Below are 11,263 nucleotides of genomic sequence, written 5' to 3'. Positions count from 1 at the left end.
TAATAATTCAATTTGAAATTTTTTCATTGGCAGTGATGCTAGGTATGTGGAAAGAAGCAGAATCAGAAGGGACTAAAGCTTTCCCACTATCACTTACTTCTAAGAGATACAGTACAGCCTTACTCTTATTTCATCCCGATGGCCTTGGAGGATTGGGTTGATGAAATGGCAATTGACTGATGTAGCTGAGACCTGAGTCTAAGCTATCAGCTCCTTCATGAGAGGAAAAGCATGATTCAGGGCTTTGTCCTTGGGTTCTGACAAGGAAGTCCTTCATATTTGTGTACTAAATACTATAAAAACCTGCTTAATGGCCCTCTCAGCTCCATGTATGTGTCCTGCCCATTTTTCTCCATTCTGGAAATAGAGTGGTCATGTTAAATTATTATGTTATGTGAGTCTCTTCCCAGGAAGGCCTTGAGACAGAGATTTCAATGTAAGTGGTGCATTTGAGAGGTGAATCCAGGCAGCACTGGTAAGGTGGCAAGGAAGTGAAACAGGAAATAAAAGGAAGCCAATACATCAAGTCCTATCTGCCAATGGTTGCTGGTGACTCTTCTAATTCCCTGCTACATCTAGTGTGATTATGGGCAGATGATGGTTTAGGGAAAGTAGGGCTCAGTCTCACTTGGTCCCTCTACAAGACAAAATAGAACTGTGTTGTCCAATAAGAAAGCCACCTAAATGCATCTGGCTATTAAGTTAATAAAACTAAATAAAAAGAAAAATCACTTATGTCACAGTTGACATACTCCAAGTGCTCAGTAGCTGCATATATCTAGTGGCTACCATGTTGGACAGCTCAGCTATAGAACATTTTCACTCCACGGTAAGTTCTACTGGACAGCCAGGGTATAGACCATGCCTAGCAGTGGGAGTTGTCCCACTTGGGAGCATGGAAGCTGGGCAATGTATACATCAAGTCTGATCTGCCAATGGTTGCTGGCGGCTCTTCTAATTCCCTGCTGTATCTAGTGTATGGGCCTACATGTATATGGGACCAAGGAGTGACTATGGGTGGACACTAACAGTGTTTGCTATAGGTATAAATCAGATTGTGTCTCTCCTTGTTTAAAAACCCTGTTTAGGGAGTTCCTGTTGTGGTTCAGTGGTAACAAACCTGACTAGTATCCATGAGGATGCGGGTTTGATCTCTGGCCTCGCTCACTGGGTTAAGGATCCAGTGTTGCTGTGAGTTGCAGTGTAGGTCACAAAAGTGGCTCGGATCTGACATTGCTGTGGCTTCAACTTAGGCTGGCAGCTGCAGCTCCGCTTTAGCCCCTAGCCTAGAAACTTCCACATGCCTCAGGTGTGGTCCTAAAAGGCAAAAAACAAAAACAAAAACAAAACAAAATCCCCCAAACCAAAAAAACCCAACCAACCAAAAAACAAACAAATGCCCTGTTTAGAGCTTTCTGCTAAAATTCAGACAAAACACACAAGTTTATCATGCTCTATGTTGTTCCATGACTCCAAGGTTATTTCTCCAATCTCAGGCCACACTGCTCTAATCACACTGCTTTGACAGTAAACTAAAAGAGACTTTCTCTCAGTCTGGAAAATACACTGCAGTCTTCATTGGCTAGGGTCTTGGCACATACTAAACTGTGGTCTGGCAACATGCTCACTTCATCACTCCCCATGCCCTCTTTACTCTCTGCATGGCTATTTCCTACTGTTCGCTTGTTTTCAGACTAAATGCCAATCCAAGAGATGTTCCCTGACTATCCTACATAAGATTCATGTCTCCCTCACAGTATTTACTTTCCTGGATCCCTTTGCATTTCTTTTATCATGATTTATGATTATTTGTTCCCTTTCATTTTTGCCTTATTCTCCTGGGATAAAGTCTGAAATCATTCCCCAATATCTAGTACTGTGCCCGACACATAGTAGGTGGTCAGCAGTGTTTGGTTATGGAATGAATGAGCAGGTGAATGAATGAAAATCATCTTTACCAGTAAGGTGGGTGTAAGATCTGGCATGAAAAGTCATACCTCTGTCCTGATAAGGTGAATTTGCATGGATATTTAGCCTGAATGACAAAAGGACTGGGAGTGGGAAAAGAGAGGCCTGGTGACGACATTGTATAATTGCCAAACATTGTCGTACATGCCAGATGGCTCAGGCCATTAGCAATTTGAGTTCTGAATAAACATTCTGGACACAAGCAGGGTGTCTTCTCCAACATGCAACTACTTGCCTGTGTCAGTGGAAATGCTCAAATATGGGTTATGTTGGCATTTTCTAGTGGTTGAAAAACATCAGCAATAGTAACAGCAAATGGAAAATTCTATAAACCAGAGCAAGGATCTGTCTAGTTTTTGAGCTTTCTAGAAAGAGAGTGTAAAATAATATTTGTGCAATTTCTTCTAAGTTTTTCTTTCTTTTTTTTTCTTTTTTCTTTTTTTGCTTGCCCCAGGTGAAGCTAGCACTGACAAAGGGAGCTTCTGGGTGACACATAGCAGGGGTATTCTGAGAATAATAATAATAATAATAATAATAATAATAATAACAATCAACTTACCTATTGCTTTATGTTTATTGAACATTTCTATTTTCTCTATTTTCCTAGTCTTCCCATAATGTTTATACTATGTACAATGATCTGCTTTTTTTTTTTTGTCTTTTGTCTTTTTAGGGTCACACCTGCGGCATATGGAGATTCCCAGGCTAGGGGTCTAATCAGAGCTGTAGTCACCAGCCTACACCAGAGCCACAGCAACATGGGATCTGAGCCGCATCTGTGACCTACACCACAGCTCACGGCAACTCCGGATTGTTAACCCACTGAGCAAGGCCAGGGATCGAACCTGCAACCTCATGGTTCCTAGTCAGATTCGCTAACCACTGCGCCACGACGGGAACTCCTGATCTGCACTTTACAAACATGAAAACTAAGAGAGAGTGGTTATAAGCTTTTCTATGTAAGTGGAAGGCAAAGACATGAATCTTTGGGTGGGGTAGTTGGGTTACAATTCTAGAACTCTTTTCAATAGGCATAGTCCTTTTCAGGCCTGCCATGTGAAAGGGAGAAGAGGAAATGGGACAAGGGGTAAGCTGAATGACACAGGTGAGATGGAAGGAAGAGAGGCCTGGGGAGCACTGACAATGAACCATCCTGAGGAAGATCCAGATCAGGGGACAAGAAATCAGGAATTCACATGAACAGGTGTGGGAGGGTATGTAGAATGAGGAAGGTCATTTGAAATGGGGAACAAGTACCAAGTTTGTTTTTTTTTTTAACTAGATGTACAAGTTCCTCAAGTCTTTAAGTAGCAGCTGGCCTTAAACACTTCTTCCTTCCAGTCCCTAAAATTGGCTCCCACACTGGATTGGTGACCCCAAGTGTAGAATCTATGGAAGATGAACCCACTTACTCTATTCTAGCAAAGTGGCTGACCTGTTTTTTGTGACATTGGTGTGACCCAATCAACCATTACTGCTATCAACTGCTGCATGCAGTGTTCCCAGTGGCCCAAAGTAGGAGAGATTGCAGATTATATGCAATGGATTAAAAATCAGCTCTACCTCTTTTGTTTTATTCTGGCCAACAGAGGAAGCACATGAGGATGCAAATCCATAAGAAAAATGTCTAGGAAACTGAACTTTGCTACTGCTGCATGGATCCTGAGTCCCCACATTCCTTAGGATGCCTTTTATCTTGTTTTCTTATATTTATAAACTAGACGGAAGTGGCTTGAGCCCTAGAATTTTCTAGACAATAAATCTTTTATTTAGAAGGTAGATAGCTCATGAAAACAAACATGACACACTTCTTTGTCAAGCAAACCTGGATAGAATTTGAAATGGGACTGTCAAATTTAATTAAAAGAGAACCTCATATTATGACACAATACAGAACCTTCTAGGAAGAAGTGCACATGCCCTGTACGTGAGGAAGGTGTGGATCTCCTCATATAAACAGCTTTTATACCCTCCATAACTTATTTTACCAGTGACAATGGCAGGATGGCAATAATATACTACACTATAAAATCACGATATTGCTTGGTGAACGTTACACTAGATTTGATCAGTAAAAGATGTGAACTGTGGGTTGGTGAAACCATTCTTCATCATTCTATGATGGAAAAAAACGATAGTAAACTTTGCAATGTGCTTTCCAAGTCCATTACCGAATACATGTAATTACATACAAAAAGTCAAAAAATAAGCTTTCCCTTACATAAAAATCTTTATCTTAAGAAATAAGCCATATTTATCTTTTTAACCAAGAGAAAGGCTCTGGATGAAACCCTTGGCATGTGCTGTAATTATGTTATAATATTATTCACCGTGCTTGACGCGAAAGCTCGAAATCAGTATTAGTCATACCACACTGAGCTCTTTATTAACTAGAAATACGTAATACAAGTTTTTAAACCATAAATGTTCAGATTCAATAGGCAGATGGTAGCTACTGAAAATTCCCTAAACTGGTGCACATTCAATTTAAACACAAGTTGATGGTTCACACATTTGTGTTAAGTGACTCGGATAACTCGAAACTGAATTTGATGACATTTACAAATATTTGCACAGTTTTATTGGATGGCTGCTTGATTCTCATGTGGGCTTTTTTCCTCTTCTCTCTTCTTTTGGGTCTTTCCAGGAAAGCTATTGCATCATGTGACCAAAAGGAAATGAACCAACAGACCTGGATTTCTAGACTAGCTCCTCCATTGACTTACAGGCTTTGCTTGCAGAAAATAAAAATCTGTAAGCCCCACATATGGTAAATTATAAGAATAGCCTATATGTTGAGGCCATAGAAGAGAGAATACCCTTTTTTCTTGTCATTGGATTTTTATTCAGGATCAACACTTTTCAAAGGGTATTCTGGAAAACACTCATCTCATAGAAAAGGCCACATAGTCAGGACATCTTGGGCAATAATAGCGCTTGCAGAGGTTTTTTTTTTTTTTAATGGAACTAATCTCATTTTGGTTAATCTTAAGGATGTTAGGATGTTTAATGTAAAAATCAAGATTTTTGATTCTCTTGAAAAAGTCAAGGCATGACAATGCAGTGAATAGATCCTCATACAGAAATAATACCTTTTTCTTTTGACTATTCCTGTGGCATATGGAAGTTCTTGAGCCAGGGATCCCCAAGCCAAAGCAATAATCCAAGCCACAGCAGTGACAATGCTGAGTCCTTAACTGCTAGGCCACCAGGAAACTCCCAAAAATAATTTCTTGCAGCTTCCCATTAGGCAGGCAATGAATTTTTCTATTAGTCAAGAAATCATCCAACATGCCTGGATTCTGGAAGTTTTTTACTAGGCTTCCCCTGATTTAGTCTTTCTTGAAGACACATAGGATATTTTGAAATATTAAAGGCTCTGAGAATCCCTCAGTAAATATTACTATTTTGCCTCCTAATATATTTTATTGTAAATTTTTTTCTTCTACATTTTAGGATGTATTTTTTTAGATAAGACTTTGGGTTTAATATTTCACTTTTGGAGTTCCTGCTGTGGCACAATGGGATCAGCAGTGTCTCTGCCACCAGGATGCAGGTTTGATCCCTGGCCCACAAGGATCCTGCATTGCCATAACTGCATCATAGGTCACAACTGCAGCTTGGATCTGATCCCTGGCCTAGACAACACCATATACCACAGGGAGGCCAAAAAAGAAAAAAAAAATGATTTCAATTTTTATTCTCAAATTTACAGATGAAAATCAATATTTAAAGTATTACTTGATACATGGATAAAGACCATAATATTTAATGAATTCTGGTTTGTTGATATGAATTTTACTGGCCTTTTGGCAAATATCTGTAAAAGTATTTGTGAAGCTCAGATTTTGCAATGAGGATTCCATTTCCATTTTTGGTTACTTTTGTAGGCATTCCAGATGCAGAATAAATCTACTTAGTGAGAATGTTTATACATTCAATCAGACTTCAAGGTATATTGATAGAGATGAAGGAGCTTCTGGATTTACCTGAAAGTTTAAGTTAAAAAAAATCCATCCTAAGGGACCCACTGAGCTGCTTGATCTAATAACAGCCCATAATAACATGTATTCTGGAGAAAAATATTTGGAGAACAAATCACATACACTTGCAATATGATAGGGTAAACAACAGGAATGTTTAGTACTATCACACTTTACTAGGTCAACTAGAACACTTTTAAGTAGATAGTTCCTTCTTATAAGCATCAGCTGAGTAGTGCTCATAAAAAGAAGATGGACACTTTTATTTTTTGGAAGGTGAGCCTAATGTATATCATCTAAGTGATCACTATAGAAGCCTGATAATAGGAGTTGACATTTCATCTTGCTGGCTGGAGACACTGAACTTATAGTAATGCATTTCTAGTTTTCAAATTATTAGAATTGCAAACACTGCTTGTAATAGTAGCAGTGACCTCATGCAAAATATTGTGGCAGACAGAGTGTTCCTAGGTGGGTGTTCTCTGGATCTGGCTAAAGTTGATTCAGGAAAAACAAATGGCAAATAAAGAGGACAAGTATATTTAGAAAGAAGTTATTTACCACTTTAATAGGGCTGTCCAACATTTGGTCACAGAGATCATTCTGAAACCTAATTGCTTTAATGGTCTTCCCATCTTACCAGAAGAGATCGGAAATAGTCTTAGAAAAAGCGAATCAAACATAGAAAGAGGTGCCATGAAAAGACTTGTTGCTACAGCACTATGTACTTAATGATGCCAGACTTTGGATTTAATCAGAGGACGTTTCTGCAGTCTATGACAGCTATACAAAGCCTTAAGACATTGTATTTACAAAACTTAATACAGGGATCCATATTCTACCATAACTCTGCCAGAGTCTCTATAGCATCGAGCGGCTCCCTCAAAAATCCTCATTTTTTTCTTATCTGTGGAAAAACTAGTAGTTCTAAAAATATTTTCCTGGAAGAGGTTAGAATGGTTATTATAGATCAATTGAATATAAAGGATGGTTATGTAAGCCAAGCTTGCATGCGGATATTGCACAGGGTAGAAAGCAATAAAACAGGATGATGTACTTCCTTGAGCCATCTGGTAGAAACAGAAGGACGCTCTTGATTCATATTGTTATGACGCCTCAGATTCCAGGAGTCCACCTGTAGCTGGCCTTCCCATGTGAGTGCCAAGTTGACCTCTCAAAAGGGCACATGTTTTCCTTGCTGATAGAAAAAGAAATGACAAGAAAACAAAACAAAACATCCCTAAACTCAAAGAGGTACACCAGCCGCCTCAAACTGTGGTACTGTTCATTTTTTGAAGAGAATATATAATATTTCAAAATATTATATATATACATATATTTCAAATGGTATAAAGTAACTATAGATCCAAATTAGAAGATAGTTGACCATTCTTCATAATCCCAAAAATTTGCATTGAGAAAATCCTTTTTTTTTTTTTTTAAACCTACTTTCCATGGTGTTGCCCCAAACTCTGGGTCTTCTCACTATAGGATACTTCGTGACACACAGTAAAAGCACTGTGATTATCTGGTAATCAGTCAAAGTGCAAATAAATCCATTTGGCTTCTAATGTATAAGATGTTTTAAATTCTTAAAATGTATTTTCCGCAGAGTTGGTTTTCCTTTGTTACTATAACAAATGCTTCTGTTAGGTTCTTGGGTGAATCTGAAACCAAAGAAAGAAAGAAATTTCAGGGAGAAAAGAACAAAATGAAGGCAGAGAGAAAGGTGATTAGGCAGAAAAAGAGGACGCCTTAAATTTTTAGGAGGCTGCTGCTTTCAAGTGAACTCAAGTAAAAAATATTTAAGTCTAGAGCATGAGTTCTCAAATGGTAATTAAAGCACATAGACAGGCCAACATATATTTTTATCAATTTGTTAAATTAATTTTTCCACAATTGAGGAGACAGACTCTTGGAGCAATGTCTAACCAGGACTGAGGTCATGGGCATGTGACCTACATAGTTGCAGGGAACCCTGTGCTGAAAAGGGTCCCACATTTGGTTCAATGATCAGTGGTCGTCATCTTGAAATTATTAGTAATTTTTGAACCTGTGTTTTAATTTTTCCCATCTTACCAGAAGAGATCGGAAATAGTCTTAGAAAAAGCGAATCAAACATAGAAAGAGGTGCCATGAAAAGACTTGTTTTAATTTTTCACTGGGCTCTCCCTGTAAATTATATAGTCTTTCCTATGTTTGTCTGATGAGAATTTCATGAGTAGAAAATTCCATGGCCTTGTCATGTTGGTCTCTTGGAAGATGTCGGGGGCAGCATAAGGTGAAGTCAATATCAAGGTAAGACCACATTTGTTGAGGAACATGAGACATTTGTAAAGTGAGAAACTTTTCCACTCAGACGATGACACAGTGTTGAAGGGCAATCAAGGGTATATTCCTATAACTATTGATGTTATTTAACCCATTCAAATATGGTGCCAAAGAGTCATATTCAGAAGGATGCATGCACAATCACTGGTTTAGAGCATGAATGATGGTTCTATAGAGTTGAAGGTTCTACTTTAGAGTTCTAGGACATAAGGCATTTTTCTTCATAATCTCAATTCTTTATAATCTTATTAGAAATTGAGTTTTCTGAGCCCAGGAGTGAAGTCCATTTTATAGCTTTCAGGGTTAGGTAGGAACAGAAATACATTCAAATTTTGCATTGAAAATTTGGTTGGGCCAAGAATGTATGAGAAATCTTCACACATTTATTTTTTTATTCTCTCTGTATAAATAACAGATCCTTCCAAATCTTGGTTTCCTATATTCCGATGGTGTTTATTGCATTTTGTTTTTATTGTCTTCATTTTCACCAAAAGGAGGAAAAAGTGACATTTCAAAAACTGAGCTGGAAATTGACTATCTTTTATTTGTACTGACTCTCCACATCCCCTGTCCCACCCAACCTTAGACCCTAGCCTCCAAGAAAGACCAGGGGCTATGTCCAGTCCACCATCACATTCCCAAGACTTTAACTCTAATAGTAGAGTTTTAATATTATTTATTAACTAAAGAAATGAATGAGCACACTTAGATCCAGGGGCAACTGTGAGAGCATAGTTTATTCTTTAAGATAGTTTACTTTTTCTTCCTGCAATCTCAATCTCTAAATTACCCCTAGATATCTCTCCCTCTCACTCTCAAAGGCATTTTGTATAAAATGAATGGACTAGAGATCCATATCATAAAGGCTCTCAGACCTGGTGGAATTTTGAGTGAAGAAGTTGGAATGTGTCAAAGCTGGTACTTTACCCTTTAGAAATATAAAACATAAAAAGCATAGCAGTGATTAGAATGGGCAGATATATATAATATCAGAGTTGCCATTAAGAAGATGGCCCAGGGAGCTGTGGACAAATGATTATGGTGAATTGTGTTAGGCTAACCACACAGAACACCAAATTTCACAAGATGGGTATTGTGGTTAGGCATGTAATCTGAGGTCTATAATTTACTCTTTTAGAGAATGAAACTTGACTCTGTGCACTAACTGTTGATTTTCCTCATTAGTCTGAAAGGTAAAAACATATTGGGTTGAAGGAAATCCCAAAATACTTGCTGCTTCGCCAGGTTTTGGACTAGATTATGTTCTGGTCTCTTAACCTGCTAATTTTTCTTTCCAAGTAACTTTGGTTTTCTCCTCATTTTATTTCCCTCCTCTTCCTGTTCTCAAATAACCCATGTTCACTTTTTACTTGTAAATTATTACAGCATTGAGAAATAACTTACTTCCTCTACAGGGAAGTCTATCTTTCTAAATTAAGTCATTGTTCCTACCTACACAGGGTATAGATTTGTTCCAGAATGCATGGAATATAACCTCCCTACCTTTGGAGGGAATATAGCCTCCCTACCTTATTTTTGATATATAAATTTAAAAAAAAAAACATATAAACCAATGGGTGACTAAAACTATAGGGAAAAATCTCTAGTCAGTATTTAGGTTAGTTAGTCTTGCTACAAACTACCGACAAAGCAATTTAATGAAATAATTAAAGCCATGGTCAAGTAGGACAGGGTTAAAATGTAGCCAAGAAACTTCACCCAAATGTACCAGGCTTCTCCCTGGAATGTATCTGTAACAAGCTTAATTATACCCCAGGTTGGGTTTTTGGGAAACCTCTCAAGCCTGTTTATTTTATCTCTGAAGGATGGCATTCAGAAAGCTTCCCTTTTCCCTATTATTTATTCTTCTGTATCTTCTGAAAAGGAAGCCCTTGCTTAATTCCACTTATCTTTTCTCCTTCCTTCTGAGTTATACCATTACTCAGGTCCAATTCCCCCAAGGCTTTCTCCTTCAGATTGTAGCCAGAGAGCCTGCCAGTTCACCTTGCAGAGCCTCTGGTTATTTAAATGAAACACTGAATTTCTACTCTCCTCCTTTCTTAAAAAAATGAGCATCATAACAATTTAAATTAGGCCACATTTTGAACCATCTTTGGTTTATCCACATTTCAAAGACTGCTGAGAATTTTGGCTTAGGGTGATTAGTTGGAAAGTAACCCATTATAACAGGAAGATTTTAGAAAAAACGACCTAGGGAGAGAGAATGACATCTTAGGAAATTTTCTAGCACATTTCTTGACATTGGAGTTATTTTTAAAAAATAACAGTGTGAAGGAAACTCCCAGTCAACATTAGCAATCTGGGCGTGTTTCTTCAGTTTTTGTTTTTGTTTCTGTTTTGTTTTTTTTTTTCCCTGAGAAAACTCTTTGACTCAGTCTTACACATAAGAAGAAAAGAGGTGATTTTCTTTATTTTTCCTTTTACTTTAATAAGATCTTAAGTTTTTTACCCTAAAGTCTACCTCTTAAAGAATAATGAAAACATATGATTTATAATTAAAGTACTCTGTGAACTAAACTGTTTTAAAAATTAAATTGCTAGAGTCCATATCCGAAGTGTGTGGGCATATTTTCACTCTGACAGGAAAAATACACAGGGCATACTAGAAACATTCATATAAAACCTATTTTTAGATCATATGACCTAAAGGCTGGTGTTGGCCATTTATATAGAATGGACCTCCTGAGTGTATCATAGGGACTCAATTAGTGCCTTTTGTATTTAAAAATGTTTATTTCATTGTGAATTTCTTTGTAAGGAAGTGGGGAGAGAATGTGAGTCAGTAGTAGCATTTGGGTTTTCCTCAAGGCTTAAAAAAATACAGATTTTTCCTTCTCTATAGAGAGGCGAGAATTCTTAATTGACTGATATGCCACTCACATAGCTGTAGAGTCCTCTCTTATTTCCTTGCCTGAAATATATTCACATGTCAGAACAGGTGCATCCTCTGCATTTAAACT

General features: G+C 37.7%; 1 protein-coding gene across 2 annotated transcripts in view; it reads right to left on the bottom strand.

Annotated features, from left to right (window-relative positions):
* Positions 1-6,492: 6,492 nt before the first annotated feature.
* The window catches only part of TAFA1 (TAFA chemokine like family member 1), a 532,815-nt gene continuing 528,044 nt past the window's right edge, over positions 6,493-11,263 (bottom strand). For both annotated transcript variants that reach the window (XM_047754482.1, XM_047754491.1), the window contains one exon: positions 6,493-7,618. In XM_047754482.1, the coding sequence (XP_047610438.1) occupies positions 7,601-7,618 (18 nt within the window). In that variant the 3' untranslated portion in view covers positions 6,493-7,600. The remainder of the gene's footprint in view (positions 7,619-11,263) is intronic.

The sequence above is a fragment of the Phacochoerus africanus genome, chromosome 1, assembly GCF_016906955.1.
Source record: "Phacochoerus africanus isolate WHEZ1 chromosome 1, ROS_Pafr_v1, whole genome shotgun sequence".
In the NCBI taxonomy this organism is placed as follows: domain Eukaryota; kingdom Metazoa; phylum Chordata; class Mammalia; order Artiodactyla; family Suidae; genus Phacochoerus; species Phacochoerus africanus.
Note: the sequence above shows the minus strand (reverse complement) of the source record. Positions and strands in the feature narration are given on the sequence as shown.